The sequence below is a fragment of the Perca fluviatilis genome, chromosome 3 (genome assembly GCF_010015445.1).
Source record: "Perca fluviatilis chromosome 3, GENO_Pfluv_1.0, whole genome shotgun sequence".
NCBI classification, from domain to species: domain Eukaryota; kingdom Metazoa; phylum Chordata; class Actinopteri; order Perciformes; family Percidae; genus Perca; species Perca fluviatilis.
In genome coordinates, this window is record NC_053114.1 from 13,278,334 (window position 1) to 13,294,833 (window position 16,500).

Here is a 16,500-nt window from a genome sequence, read left to right on the forward strand (position 1 = left end):
TTTATCAGCAGATACTATTATGGGAAAAGACTTTGGAACAGCATTTTGATGCTACCACATACTTACTCTGCCCAAAATGTGAATATTTGGATTTGAAAACACAAAGAACACTACTGGTAGGCTAGATAATCATATGAAACCCTTTAAAAAATAAATAATGGACTCACCCTTTAAGTTAAAATTTGGTTTTGAGGCAAGGTCGGCTTAGACAGCCCAGGCCCCCAGGACGTGCGGCAGACTTTGAGGTAAATAAAAAAATAGCCCTCTGGCTGAAAAATACCTTTTCCCCATAAACTTGCATGGCAAAAGGAGACGTCTGTAAATCAGTGGATAATTCTTTTGAGCGTCACAACCCCCTTGAAATGAGAGAATCTGAATTTGATCCATTTGGTCCAACATTTGCAATGTCTAGAAAAGCTGCACAATTAAATCATTTAATCCCCATTCAAGTTAGTGGAGCGCCAAAGCTGAAGTAGCCAGCTCGGTCTGGAGAATTCTCTAGTGCGCCTGCTCTAGGGGCCACACAGTGTGGAAGCAGTACCGATCATCTGGATCCATGATGCATTCATGCGTCACTAAGCAACTCGCATAGGAATGAACGGTGCTCCGTCTCACACGCTGTAACCAGTTCTTATACATCCATGAGACAGCTCACTAAGCAGAGCCAGAGCTCAAGAGTGTGGTCCAGGAAGTGAAAATCCCATTCATTTTCTCCATAAGGATTTTGATTATTAGCCAGCAATATTTAAAGCATCCAAGGTAGAGTTATCGTGAGCCACATGATTTGAAATTAAAGTTTACGCTCCTGTAGAAGCCACAAGTTCGAATAAAATCAACCTTGTTTTAATAAAAATTTGTTTTATTTGCGATGTCATGAAGAAGTACTACACTACCTTAAGCGTAGCAGCGACGTCTCTGATTGGTGGAGCTCTCTGTACCCGCAAATCGTCGAACAGCAGGTGAGCTGCTACCACTGAAGTCTATGATCGTTTATGTACACAGTGTTGTACCTTGTGTCTTTCTTTCAGTTTTAAAAATGTTTTTTACTTTTGTAGTTGCGATTCATCTCAAGCCAATCTGCTATGAGATTAATCGTTTTATACTAAGCATTTTCTAAAACGTCAATGGAGCAATTGAATAGGGAAAAATCACTTCCAGAACCAGAGCCTTTAAAAAAATGGGCGGTCACTGTTGAGCTCTATAGAGAATGTGTTGTTTGTAATGGAACAAGAATCCAATAAAACTAAGAGAGGTCTGGTGCTTGTTATAACTCCATATTTAGTAATATCTAAGGATCACAAGTCACTAAAAAAGGCTTGTTGGATGACTTCCGATGTAAATAAAAAATTCCTCACAGGACATCTACCTTGCTTCAACATAATGTCAGTAAAACGGCATCAGTAAATAAACCCTTTCCACCCTTGGTATTAGTTCTTAGTAGACCCGGTCCCAAATAATGATTTCTTTGCAATTTGATATGCAATTATTGGTTCAAAATGATACAAATGATAATTATGTTATTAGGAAACTGACTGAAACTGCATTAGAGCTCTCTGACCATTCCCTCCTCATAAAACTCAATATGTCTCTAGTTTTTTTGGTCTCTTTTGAATGCAGAGCTTTTACTTATAATGAAGTGTTTTTTTACATTGTGGTATTGGTAATGGAGAATTATATACACCAAGAAGCCTGTCCACTGAGATGACAGTGATGCCTGGCCCCGTTTTTCGTTTTTAGTCAATTGTTAGACTAAAATATGGGGATCACAGCTCACCAAATAAAGGCTTGCCGGATGTGCTAGTGTTCCAATGTTAAAATAAATCAATAGGAAAAACATCCGCCCACTCTGATCTGTGCAACGAATGCCAAAAAAATCGTCAGGCAGTGTGGATGCTTTTCCTAATTTTCTATAAAGTATTTGAATGTTGGTAACATTGTAATCCAGATTTACATTGTATTTCAACAATAATTGTTTAATTCTCTTGTGGTTTCTAACAACACAATATACAATGCATACAGATATGTATTTAAACCAATAGGCAGTTAATGAGAGAGGCTGTTATAGATGTACACAAGGTAGAACCTGACTGAATAAAGTGGTGACACTGATCTATGATGGGTTGAATGAAACAGAATCTCCTCTGAGCCTGAGAACATTAAAATAGTATTTTATCAATTTAACATTGCACTTCTAACCATAACATTGTATCAAAAAGAAACGGAGAAATCGGCTTCATTATTAGTCCATGTCAAGAACGGGTGCTTACATACATACCCTTAAAGGAATATTTCACCATTGGAAAGATGAATATATATTTAAATTGGGTCACTTATGTAGTAGAAATGTGAAATTCTTTTAGAAATGGGTGGCTTCTAGGCCGAGAAAAGCCAGAAAATGTGTTTTTGGCTCATGTGGATGAAAGACACCAAATCCCAGAATGCACTTGCTTCGCTGCTTTAGCGTCTACTCCCAAGCCACGCCTACCCTTTACAGACAGACAGTGAGGTGATCAACTCAACAAGTGTGTTTTATTGTCATTTCAACCATATACACGAAAAAACTTCTCACCATGGCTCAAGTAGTGTTACACATTTAAAATATATACTTAATATACTAATATATATATATACAGCCACAGCTGATACATTATTCAGACTTCTTTCAGCGGATTGATTGATAGCTGTCCTCCAGAGTGAACAGAACTGTGTCCATGGCAACGCTCTGCTATGCATGGCAACGGTGTGTTATCCTTAGCAGCGGTCTGTTATCAAGAAATAACAGACCACATTCTACATTAGAATTCAACCAAGCCATGTAATAAAGGGGATAAGAAATTGAGTATAAACACAGCCGTAAATTTGCGTGGGATGTAGAAGGGTTGGCATTTTACAGTCAGTTAGTTAGCAGTTAGTTTGATACAAATCACCCCATTTCTGCAACAGGCAGTCCGTGTTAACACAGCCCACCTCCACTAGTAGTCTTACCCGGTGACAGAGCAGCAGGCTGGATTGTCCGGTACAGCAATATTTCCACAACAACAAAAACACAGCAGTCTCTGAACTCGCGTTGGGAGTTTCGTTGAAGTTGGATGTAGTCCAGTTTGTTTAATGTGCGGACACTTGCAAGCAGGATTGGTGGAACAGGTGGCCGGCTAGCGTTAGCTTTCCACCGGCACACTCGTTCAAAGCTCCCCGCTGATGAGGTCCCTTTACCGGCCAGAGGCATCGAGCACCACCGCTGGTCTCCGTGCAAGCGAAGTTCGCGTAGTGTGTTGAGTATTGCGCCTGTAATAAAGTTTCCTGAATATTCTCCGATCTGTACCAATGTATCCCGGTGGTACACGTGTGTGGTAGTTTGAATGCACATAATTGTTGTTCTAAAATTTCCTTCGGGATGAACAGTTTCTGCTGAGAAGCTAAGCGAGGATTCAAGATGGCTGACACTCGTTTTTTCCTCGGCAATCTCCGGAAAAAGCAGACAGTCCAACCCCCTATGGGCTATGCGGAAGTGGCTCCTAATACTGGCTGTAGTCTTTTGCCTCTGGGCAAAAAAGCCTCAGATGACGCAAAAATCATCATTTTGCGTCATCTGAGGCTTTTATCCAGACCCACAATACATTATTACATTACATTACATGTCTTTTAGCTGACACTTTTATCCAAAGCGACTTACAATTAAGTGCCTTCAACTGTGAAGGTTCAAACTCGAGACAAAAAATAGTAAGTGCAAGTACATTAGCTTTAAATAAGCAAAGCTACAAAGAGAGTTTTTGTTTTGTTTATCCAAGGTGTAGTCGGAAGAGATGTGTTTTTAGCCTTCGGCGGAAGATGTGTAGGCTTTCAGCCATTCTGATGTCGATAGGGAGCTCATTCCACCATTTGGGAGCCAGGACAGTGAACAGTCTGGATTTCGTTGAGTGATTAGTTCTCCCTCGCTGTGAGAGGGGCAGCAAGCAGTTTGGCTGATGCAGAGCGAAGTGGGAGGGTTGGGGTATATGGTTTGACCATGTCCTGGATGTAAGCTGGGGCTGATCCGTTCGTGGCCCTGTATGTAAGTACTAGTGTCTTGAAGCGGATGCGGGCAGCAATTGGTAGCCAGTGAAGAGAGCGGAGGAGCGGTGTGGTGTGAGAGAACTTGGGGAGGTTGAAGACAAGTCGAGCTGCTGCGTTCTAAATGAGCTGCAGGGGTCGGATGGCACATGTAGGCAGGCCAATCAGGAGGGAGTTGCAGTAGTCTAGACGTGAGATGACTAGAGCCTGAACCAGAACCTGAGCCGCCTTCTGCGTTAGAAAGGGACGTATCCTTCTGATGTTATGCAGCATGTATCTACACGATCGGGTGGTTGCAGCAATGTTAGCAGTGAAGGAGAGTTGGTCGTCAAGTGTCACACCCATGTATTTGGTCAGGGACGTGGGGGGCTACCACAGAGTTGTCAATTGTTATAGTCAGGTCTTGGGTAGGCGAGTCCTTCCCTGGAAGGAAAAGGAGCTCAGTCTTGTCAAGGTTGAGTTTCAGATGGTGTGCGGACATCCACGAGGAGATGTCAGTCAGACAGGCCGAGATGCGTGCTGCTACTTGAGTTTCAGACTCAGGAAAGGAGAGAATTAGTTAGGTGTCATCCGCGTAGCTGTGATAAGAAAAGCCATGCGACTGAATGACAGACCCGAGAGAGTTGGTGTACAGAGAAAAGAGGAGGGGACCCAGGACTGATCCCTGAGGAACCCCAGTTTTGAGTGGGCAAGGCTCTGAGCTAGATCCTCTCCAAGTTACCCGGTAGGTTCGGTCTGCCAGGTAAGATGTGAGCAATGAGAGCGCAGAGCCTGTGACACCCTGATTCTGGAGTGTCGAAATGAGGATCTGGTGGTTCACTGTGTCAAAGGCAGCAGAAAGGTCCAGAAAGATAATGATGGAGGAGAGAGAGGTTGTTCTAGCGATGTGAAGCTGCTCAGTGACAGCAAGGAGGGCAGTTTCTGTTGAGTGACCAGCCTTGAAGCCAGACTGGTGGGGATCAAGAAGGTTGTTCTGGTGGAGATAGGTAGAGAGTTGATAATGAATGGCACGCTCAAGAGTTTTAGATAGAAATGGAAGGAGGGAGACAGGTCTATAGTTATATACCTCAGAGGAGTCGAGTGTTGGTTTTTTGAGTAGTGGGGTCACTCTTGCCTCTTTAAGGGCATTGGGGAAACAGACAGTTCACAAGGAGATGTTAATGAGATGAGTGAGGAAAGGAAGAAGGTCAGGAGCAATGGACTGGAGGAGGTGAGAAGGGATAGAATCTAGGGGGCAGGTGGTTGGAGGCAATCAAAGTAAGAATTTGATTTTGAAAGAGGAAAGAGTACTGGATGTGATGGATGGTAAGGTGAATTTAGGAGGTGTGGTGGAGAATGAAGAGCATATGTCATCTATCTTTTTTACAAAGTAGTTGACAAAGTGGGTTGGTAGGAGGGAGGAGGGAGGAGGTGGACTGGGGGAATCTAGTAGGTTAGAGAAGATGGAAAAAAGTTTTTTGGGGTTTGAGAAAGAGGATTCAATTTTGGTTTGATAAAAAGAGCTTTTTGCTGCAGAAATAGAGGCAGCGAAGGAGGAAAGAAGAGACTGGTAGGTAAGCAGATCATATGGGTGTTTAGATTTCCGCCATTTCCTTTCCGCTGCCCGTATAGTTGATCTTTCAGCACGTACTGAGTCAGATAACCACGGCGCTGGGAAGGACTTGCGAGCCTGTCGTGAAGTAAGAGGGCAGAGAGATTCGAGAGAGGAGGATATAGAATAGAATAGAGTGTCTGTGGCAGCGTTAGGAGGCATGAGTAAGAAAGAGTCAGATGGAGGGAGGGTAGATAGAGTACATGCTGCCAGAGAAGAAGGAGAGAGTGAACAAATATTACGGCGGACAGGTACGGTGTCTCTTGAGATATGGTTGTGAGCTTGGGAGAGTGGTAGAGAGTAAGAGATGAATAAATGGTCTGAGGTATGGAGTGGGGTAACAGTGAGGTTGGATGTAGAGCAGTTTCTGGTGAATATGAGATCTAGGTGGTTGCCAGCTTTGTGAGTGGGTGGTGAATACAGAGATCTCCCCTCTCAGGGGGACATGAGGGAGGGAAGCAAGGTCATTCAAAAATACTACCGGGTTTCTACTGATACAAAGGTTAATGCTAAATCGGTTAAGTGTCCCTTTAATGCAATTCAACCACCAAGCGTCAAGCACAGGTGAGGAGCCAGAGGTCTGGTAAGCTTCAGGATGAACTAGATTGTGTTCATTTTCAAACAAGTAAAAACTTGTAGTATTCGGATCCAACTGACTCTGACTAAAATAACACATCTAGAGGCATTTGTTAGAACTCACCTCCTGGGCACTCCTGAAGTCCTTGAGCAAGGCACCAAATCCCCAACTCCTTGGAGTGCTTTTAATGAGCAGCCCCCCTCACTCTCACATCTCTCTACTTAGTGCATGTTTGCCTGTGTATAAAAATTTTATTTGCCATTGGGGATCATTAAAAATATTTAATTTTCTTCACTAAATAAGGCTTGTTGGATGTACTGGAGTTCCAGTGTAAAAAAAATAAATACTCACCCACTCCGATCTGTGCAACATACCCAATCTTTAGTACTCCCCAGACTTTAATATTTCCACAGTTTGGGCTACTCTTCCTGTTGCCAATACAACATTGTTATTACTAAGTTAATTGCTGGTTCTGGGAACATAGCACCAGTTATCAGATGCCACCAGTTATCAGATTTTAAACAAATCACATGACTGCTTGTGTTTCTTACCCAGTCTGAATCATTGTTATGTCACTGCTTTCACCGTTGCTACAAAAACTTTATTCATCATGAAAAGAATTGTCAAAACTTTGCAGTGCTGACAAAAAAAAATCGTTCTTGGAGCATGTCTTCATACAGTCACATAGGTGTAAGTTTATTTGTAAGATTACGTTTTTGCATTTATGCCACTCCAGGTATCGCATTAAATGAATGTTGCAAATAGTTCATTTACACAGATGTTTCAGCAACAGTGATGGTTGTTTACACTGTAAAGAAATACCAACATGACTGTGTGAGTCACTACTCGTCAGGCTACTGTGACTTTGAAGTGTAAATAAACTGTACAAAGCAACAAATTGTACAAACATGCAAATGTATGCGCAGTGTGTAGGTTGCCATTCTCTTATGTTGGAGTCAAAGAAAGGATAGATGAGTTACAATGTCAGAAACAGAAGGGAGAATACATTATAACATATTTGTTTTTGGGTGTTCAACAGTAAAATATGACAAGACAGTAACAGCAACACCATGTAACAGTACAGAGACACAGACAGACATTAAAGTGACATATAAAGACCTTGCTGTTACACAGAGACACAACGTCTGTGTCCATCTCTTTTGTACATTACTTCCATTATCTTAGTTTGATGCCCATTACTTCTGCAATATACAACACAATCTGGTAATGCTGTTTAATTATGTAGCAGTGTTATTATTCTATTAAGTCTGAAAGCATTTCTAACGAAACAACAGTTAGGGCATAAGTGTTAGAATGGCATATACGGTAAATTGAGTCCCATATCTTCTAACGAAAGAGTTACATCTTCTCCCATGCATTCAAAATGGTCACGCTTTCCTCTGGTCTGTTGATATGACCAGTGAGGAGTGTTGATGTCTGGCCGTGTGTGATCATCTGTGATGATGTCTCGCCCTCCTTCTCCCTAACTTTCCTCCTGGAGTGCTGCCTGTCCATGGGTTCAGGACACTATTAAGAAAGGCCGAATTATGTTCCGCAGAAGACTTCCCTCCTCTTTTATTCTTTTAGGGTTACAGTATGTCCCAATCAAAGAGGGAGTTCAAACCTCACAATATTGAGCAGGGTCTTATTTAATGTGAATTCAGATTACATAAGTATTACTTCAAATAGTTCTCTTATCTTACTTTTGTGAAAATGGTTAATAATTTCATTGTTCATTATGTGAAATAAAATAAATGAATAAAAAAACCTCATTAAAACAATCCTGCCGATCAGACTGAGTTTTCTTCAGTTTCAACACTTAACATGTTTGAGCCTGTGGAGGTGGTGCTGACGGTCATTGTTCTGTTAATGCTCCATTGCTTGAAGAGACCCCTGACTTTTTTCCTGAAGTTCTTATCTACGATGATGTAGAGGATGGGGTTAAGAACACTGTTGAAGAAAGCTAAGTACATGAAGACTGGGCGGCAGATCTCTAGGTTGGCGATGATGCTACATCCTCTCAGGACATTAGCTTGGCTGAGGGTTTCCAGTATCATTACCACGTGGTGTGGCACCCAGCAAATCACAAACGCCAAGAGAACCACCAGCACCAGAGTGGTGGGCTTCTGCTCCGTTTTCTGGCTGTTTGACCTCTCACTTAACCGGTTAGTCAGAGAGTGAATAATAATGAGAGTGCAGTAGGAAATGATGCAAATGGGTATGATAAAACCGAATGTGTTCTGCATCCCATTAAACAGGAGGTGTTCCTTGATATCTCTGTAATTAAGAATGCATAAACTTTTATTAAATTGAGAATAGTATAACACTTTCCTGTACACAACTGTGGGGACGCTCAGGAGCAAGCCGAAACCCCACACAAGCAGACAGGCCAGTTTGGCAAATTTTCTCCTCCTTATTCCTTTATGGGACAGCGGGTTCACCAGTGCAATATAGCGATCTATGCTAATCAGAACGAGGAAGTAGATGCTGCAGTAAGCGTTCATGTTGATAGAAAGGGGGAACAGTGAGCACAGGTGATGAGAAAAGGGCCAGTCGTATCTGTTGATTGCATATGCAGCCCACAAAGGCAAGCACGCCATTAAGAAAAGGTCAGCAGCAGCCAGGTTGCTCATGTAGATCTCAGCCACGGTGCAGGCCTTCTTATGAAGGCAGAAAACCATCAGGACAAACACATTCATCCCGATTCCCAGCACACTGATCAGCAGCATACACGCCGGGAGCACATTCGACTGCCAATCTTTGAATTTTGCTAGAGGACAATTGTTGTTTTGGTCTTCAAATGTAATCGCAGTGCTGAAATTAGCAGAGTCACTGTGGAGAGAAAGGGAAGGCAAACCAGACAAGATTAAAACAAAGACGATTTGAAAGTAACTTTAAAGTTTTCTTTATTCTTTATCATGAATACCAAGTTAATACTGTGAACTATTCAATTCAGTTTTATTTATAGTGTCAAATCCTAATAGAAGTTATCTCAGGACACTCAGATAAAGTAGGTCTAGACCACACTACCAGAAACCTGACAAAACCCCCTAGAGCATTAATTTGGTGCGACAGCGTCGAGTCAGTTTTACAATGATCTTATCACATCTCGTTGGTAGCTTTTCAAATAAAACGGGTCGGGTTCATTGAGTTCTCATGAAACTGAAAATATGGCTGTTTGTGATCTTGCCAGAGACTTCCAGAGCATGACCTTGTACGGGTGTAATATTTTAGACAAAAACTAAAAGAGAAGAAAACACAAGGGTTCAAAGTTGGCCAATCCTCAACGGAGAGAGAGAGAGAGAGAGAGAGAGAGAGAGAGAGAGAGAGAGAGAGAGAGAGAGGTGGTGGTGGAGCAAACTAGAGAGTAAATTAAGAGGGGCGCCACAAAGCAGTGAATCATAGGCCCAATCCCAAAGTGAGCCCTGAGGACTAAGGACTAAGGACTCACAGACTTAATTGATCTCAAGTACTAAGTGAGAGAGTGTGTGAGGCCACATGGGCTCAGATAGGTAGAAATGGGATCGGGACAGCACTTAACGAGATCACATGTTACCTTGGCGACGTTTAATAACAAAGATGTTGCTGACACTTGCCGGTTTGGGAATTTTCATTTTAAGTTTGTTGCTTTCCACACGGCCAAGGCACAGGAGACGGCTGCCTGATTCCAAACTCTTGTTTTACAAGCTGGACACCAGGTTGGTCCGTTCCGTGGTCGTGTGTCGTGCTGTTGTTTACCTTCGTAATTTCCAGATTTCCCTATCGTCTCGTTCACGTCCAACGCTTTGAACTGTGGGTAATTCCCTTTGGTGAAGTCTGCATCGATGCAGACTCACGGAAAGGGCTCGGTAAGTGTGTACTCAAACCCTCACGCCCTTTGAAATTTCACATTGGGACAACCCTAAGCCCTTATGAATTTCGCGAGAACGCGCACCAAAGTCCGTGAGTCTGTGAGTCCGGACTTTGGGATTGGGCCACTATATCCATACACAGACGTTCGCAGGAAGGTGCTGTATTATGAGTGAATGCAGAGCTTCATCATGTCGGCTTCTTTGTGTCTGCATGAGGGTTAAATCGGCAGTTGGAAATGTAAAGGGCTGCTGCTGCACAACTGCATGCTGTTACTGGCTGGGAGTTAACAGTACACGCCCACTGGGGCCCAAAGGCTCTTTGGTGACACGCACAAATGTCCCACAATCACCGAAAGAAAAAGAAAAGTGATTCTACACAATTCTAGTGGGTCATAAAAGGGATTACTTTTGTATTAGCTTATACTTTTTTATTTTCTTGATGTGGGTCTGGCTTGTCAGGCTATGAGACATCTGTAAGCCATATGCAATTTAGAATATTCTTTTTGAAAATATTCACATATGAAATAGGGTACAGCATTCATTATGACACATTTAATTTAATATAATACATGTATAACTATATTTATATTTTAGAAAAACACAAGTTTGTTTTATTCTTTTTAAATTAAAGCAGTTGTGGAACTGGTTTGTCTACCAGTAACAACGCTCAGTGGTGTTTTTTGCCCCCAACTGCTCCTTCCAGGCAGCACTGCGACCACTGCCTTCAAGGCACCTAACCCTAACCTTAACCTTAACCCTAACCCTAACCCTAACCATAACCATAACCATAACCATAACCATAACCAGTGCCTCCCAATGGTGCCTACCAGGCAGCGCTGCCTGGAAGGCACCGTTGGGGGCAAAAAACACCGATAAACAGTAACAACGCGGCCTTTTTCTTGGACTTGTGTGCATGTTACAGTTGAACTTTGTCTTGTGTATTATAAGGTGGAAGAAGTACCCAGACATTTTAAGTAAAATTAGCAATACAACAGTTTAGAAATCTATTACAAGTCATGTATTAATTTATTTCCTTATGTTAAATAAAAAATATTAAAGGTATGCAGAATGGGCCATTTCAGAATAATTTGTTTGTTGGATTCTAATTATTGATACATGCACATCAATAAAGTTGCATCTATAATTTTACATAATCATTTATTTGTAGATTATATTTTGTATTATTAATCGGAATATGCAAAGTAAGTGGAGTAGAAGTATAAATAGACCTCAAAATTGTACTGAAGTACGTAAATGTAATTGCCTAAAGATGTTCTCCACCACTGATTATTATTTAGCACGTATTTAATGCTTTCAATCGAAATGCATTAAGAGCCTTTTGTTGAACTCCTCTTACAATATTTCTGTATCAGCATAGTACAAACAGTACAGCAGTTTAACGGATCTTACTGACTAAACATTGGAGCAAAATCTCATCATCATCCTGCACTAAACGTGTTGAGACAAATATAGTGAAAGCAATGTTGTTGACATGTACGTGAACAACATCTAGATTGCATTGCTTCTGGTTTCTAGGATTAACCCTTTTCTGTTTGAGATCTCTTTTTTGTAAAGGTGAGTACATTTTTTATAAATTATCTGTATACTGCCATTCACAGACAGTTATAAAGCACAAAATAATACTGACAGTAAACATTGTTAAGCTGTTAATGACCTTTGTTAATATTCTAACTACAGTGAATAATGGCAAAACATAAAGTAATATACAATCAAAATAAAGCTTATGCGTACCTTGTAGGCAAAATATCCATTCTTCCTCAGGATGTCCAGATGTAAAATGTCTAGATACACTGCAGCGCTCCAGTAGTACTGTTATCTGTCTGTCTCTGACTCTGTTAAGGAAAGGAGAGAGGAAATTACGATGTGGCACTGTATTTGCAATTTGTCTGTTTACAACTCAGAAGGGCAGGCTGTTCTAATGAACTATTCGTACACTGTAAATCGCATAGCATACATTCCACTTAGCAAATATTTGCAAACAAGCTGTGGGAAGAGGTTGTGTGTTTAGGTCCTAGGCTTGATATCACACACACACAGAAATGTTGGTTTTTAGTTTGAAAATGGTCTTTATTAGGGTTTTCTTTTTTAGTAGCAGCAAATGTGAAGTCAGAAAGATATGTGAAGTCAGAAAGATATTCACTGATTCGAACTTCCGGGATTTAAAAGTTGTGTCTCTAAACTTACCTCACACATAATTAGTCTTCTGCTGGTTGTACTACATCACTTACTTTTTAAAAACAGGCATATGCATAATTTTGGGGAATATGTTTTGCCAAAAACAGGTAATATTTTAATAAGTAAATAGAGTTGTGTCTCTAAACTTACCTCACACATAATTAAGTCTTCTGCTGGTTGTACTACATCACTTACTTTTTACAAATAGGCAAATGCATAATTTTGGGGAATATCTTTTGCCAAAAACATTTAATATATGTGTAGATTCAGTGTGGAACTTGCACAAAATGGTTTTAGACGCCGTTCCTTCGAATGACAGCAGCACAAATACCAAACTAAAATACCTCTTGGGATTGTGTGTTGTGTAACAGCCCTAGCTAAAGAGGCTGTAGGTGAGTTTGGGGTTTAGATGGTAATTGTACACAAACGGCATATAAGGGAACATTAACCCCACCCAGAAAAGTAAACAACAGCTAGAAAAGTTGTATTTAATTTGTGTTTTTCCGTTATTCGCATTATTAATACAGATCTTTAATTATTTTATAAATGAACATTGTGGATGTGTTCATTATGAATGAATGTGTAATATTGATATTTAAGTTTGTTCTGCCACCTTGTTTGCATAACATTTTACTTAAGATTTTTAGTTGCTAAATGTTCAGTCTCAAATCATGTTTTAAGGCAACAACATATATATATATATATATATATATATATATATATATATATATATATATATATATATAGTACAGGCCAAAAGTTTGGACACACCTCATTCAATGCATTTCCTTTACTTTCATGACTATTTACATTGTAGATTCTCACTGAAGGCATCAAAACTATGAATGAACACATATGGAATTATGTACTTAACAAAAAAGTGTGAAATAACTGAAAACATGTCTTATATTTTAGATTCTTCAAAGAAGGCCACCCTTTGCTTTTTTTGATAGCGCTGCAAACCCTTGGTGTTCTCTCAGTGAGCCTCATGAGGTAGTCACCTGAAATGGTTTTCACTTCACAGGTGTGCTTTGTCAGGGTTAATTAGTGGAATTTTTTCCCTTATTAATAAAACAGCAAAGGGTGGCTACTTTGAAGAATCTATATTTTAGATTCTTCAAAGTAACTACCCTTTGCTGTTTTCACATGTTTTCAGTTATTTCACACTTTTTTGTTAAGTACATAATTCCACATGTGTTAGTTTTGATGCCTTCAGATAGAACCTACAATGTAAATAGTCATGAAAATAAAAAGGAAACACATTTGAATGAGAAGGTGTGTCCAAACTTTTGACCTGTACTGTGTATATATATATATATATATTACACTTAAAGTATTTAAGTGTACAACCACCTTCTCTGGAGTATTTTGTGAGACATTTCTCTGTAATTATAACATATTTCTTGTGATAAATATACCCAAAAATTATGCATGTTTATTTTTGAAAAGTAGCCTAATCGTTATAGTTCAACCATTAGGTGAGCAGTTATAGTGGGGTAAGTATGGAAACACTTCCCTTTGTAATTATTAAAATATTAAATGTTTTTAAATTATTATTAAAGACACACTGCATTGCATCTCTCTGTATGCAGATGACATTTTAATTTTTGCAAAAAATCCTTCTAAATCCCTTACACATCTTCTTAAAATCTTTGAGAACTTCAGCAGTATTTCAGGCTACAAAATAAATTGGACAAAATCGGCTTTAATGTTGTTGGGGGTACCGGATGACCGGATACCACTTTTCAACATTCCAGTTGTTAATAGTTTTACATATCTAGGAGTGTCCATCAGTCCCTCACTTAACTTGTTAACTGCTGACAACTATAATAAAGTTCTAAAAAATGTGGAGGGTGATTTGAATAGATGGGGGATGCTTCCTACGTCTTTCCAGTCCAGACTTTCAGTTATCAAGATGAATATATTGCCTCGTGTTAATTTTGTGAGTAGTATGATCCCTTTAGCCCCACCGGGTGGTTACTGGAAGAAGCTACATTCAATCATTAGCTCTTACTTATGGAACAAAAAAAAACCTAGAATCAAAGCATCTACCCTACAAAGACATAGATTATCAGGTGGGGTCAATTTGCCCAATTTTGAGTGGTATTCCTGGAGTTTTGTTTTGTTTTATAATTTAAATAATTTACCGGGCACTTTTTATTTTTATTTACAGTTACGTACAGCAATGCGCGCTCAGGGCGTCCCTTGGGGTGTTGAGTTGGGGAATCATCCTCTTCATGTAATCTTTGACACTAAGGGCAAAATTAATGGTATTGTCTCAGAGTTATATAAGTTTATAACCAAAGTTTCATATAAGCCCTTATCACTTATCAGAATCTGTAAGACAGATATTAACATCTCTCAGGAACCAGACTGGTGCGTGATTTGGTCAAATATATTTTTATCATCTAGAAATCCTGATCATCAAATGATACACTACAGATTTATCCAAAGGTCTTATTTAACCCCGCGAAAATTACAGCAAATGAAACTCAGAGACAACCCATACTGTGATTTCTGCCCAGACAATACCATTGCTACTTTTTACCATATGGTGTGGCAGTGTCCAGAGGTCAATAGATTTTGGCATAGTGTTTCATCTATCATGTCAAGTAACATTAAACGACCTATCCCTTTCTTACCATATTTGCTTCTACTCAATGACACATCGCCTCTAAAGCTAACTATTAACAATAGGCGTCTTCTTTTGGCTGGTCTGACAGCTGCCAAAAGAATGATAGTCTGTCGCTAGAAACCACCACATACATTGTTAGTAAAGAAATGGCTCTCTTCTTACCGGGATATTGCTCAGCTAGAGCTCTCTACAGCACGTTTACATTATGCCAAAACTTTGAATATTGACTGCTGGTCAGAGCTATTAGAGAAAATAAATGAAATAATGTAGATAAGGTCAGACTTTTCCTATTGTTTACATCTTGATTTGTTTTATACATTTGCTTTATTTATTTTATTTTGTTTTTTCGGAATGTGTATCTAATGTATTCAATGTATAATGTTGTTGTGCATGTACTTCATTCAGCTTTTTTATTATTATCTAGAATATTGTACTGACTGCTGTGGATCTTACAATGTGAAGGAGGAAATCAGGATGTGCCTGATATTTTCAAGTATGAGATATCTACCCAATGTATGTTTGTGATGGAGGAGGGAGGGACGGATGGCAATGGGAGGGGGTTGAGACGTTGTGTGTGTGTGTGTGTGTTTATTATTATATTATTATTATTTTTTTTTCTTTCTTCTTTTTTTTCTTCTTCTAATTGTTCAGTGCCTTGAGCGAGTCTTGTTGGGGGGGGGGGCAAGCATCAGAATTGAACAACACTTTGTTGTGCTTTTGTTGTGTTTTCAATGGCGATGTAATCAGCCTAAGGTTTCTTGTTTTTTTTTTCTGAAGATGCTTCCTCCTCAATGTATGAATGATTGTAAGAAAATTAATAATTGATCACAAAATTTTAAATTAATAAATATTTTTGTTGTATCTCTTTTCATATAGGGGGACAAGGGAAAACAAAATAGGCCAACACAAACAAGGACTAAAAGGAATAAAACGTCTACTGGCATACAACCACATTGCACAATCTAAAGTTATTTCATAAATGAAATATACATATTACATACCTGCGGGCTGATTCGGTTACGTTTTTGAATCATTTACAATCCCGTAATTGTCTCCATCTGTTGAAAGCCCGACAAAGATGGACTCGGTTTTTCTGTGATGTTCCTGCCCCAGTATCAGCCATAACTACAGCAGATAACTAAAGATAATTAAAATACAATTAGGCCTATATAAAGAAATCTCCTGCTACCTTTTACCTGGCTGGATACACTAGCATAGGCTTTTCCAGTGTTACAAAGACATCTGTCTCCCTTCAGAATGTGTTACTGTAGTGCCATCTATATGGGTCATAAGTATTTGCAACTTGTAAAACACAACGCACAAATGAATGCAGAGCAATTTGTATCCACAAACACAATTCACAAATGAATGCAGAGAGGTTTGTATCCGCAAATCCGTATCTGTGTCTGTGCGTCTGATTTGTAACTAGTTTTTCATCATTTGTAAATGAACTTAGTATTTTTCAATATAAATAGGCCTACTGTATATTTATAAATCTCCTTCTATTTGTGTGGTTACTTTTGAGACGTTGTGGTCACAAACATGTGTCTCAACTGATGATCCCAGTGCTCTCCAGTAGATGCCGGTAATGCAACACTTA

The 16,500-nt window shown here is 39.6% G+C and overlaps 1 protein-coding gene and 1 non-coding gene across 2 annotated transcripts; both read right to left on the reverse strand.

Moving 5' to 3' along the window:
* Positions 1–6,907: 6,907 nt before the first annotated feature.
* Positions 6,908–15,928, reverse strand: LOC120555522 (B2 bradykinin receptor-like). Its single transcript, XM_039794264.1, has 3 exons — positions 15,902–15,928; positions 11,822–11,922; positions 6,908–9,050 (listed from the first exon to the last, which is right to left on the reverse strand). The coding sequence occupies exons 2-3, from the start codon at positions 11,839–11,841 to the stop codon at positions 8,009–8,011; spliced, it is 1,062 nt and encodes a 353-aa protein (XP_039650198.1). The 5' UTR covers positions 11,842–11,922; positions 15,902–15,928; the 3' UTR covers positions 6,908–8,008.
* On the reverse strand, positions 10,877–10,931 carry LOC120556590. The gene has a single exon (XR_005638877.1). It is a non-coding gene; the product is annotated as a small nucleolar RNA SNORA17 (small nucleolar RNA).
* Positions 15,929–16,500: the final 572 nt, after the last annotated feature.

What these genes read in the sequence shown, in the direction of transcription:
- LOC120555522 (XM_039794264.1), bottom strand. Translation starts at nt 11,841, where the DNA reads ATGGATATTTTGCCTACAAG. An exon ending in ATGGATATTTTGCCTACAAG is followed by an intron (nt 9,051 to 11,821) that starts GTACGCATAAGC and finishes TTCTCTCCACAG; the next exon opens with TGACTCTGCTAATTTCAGCA.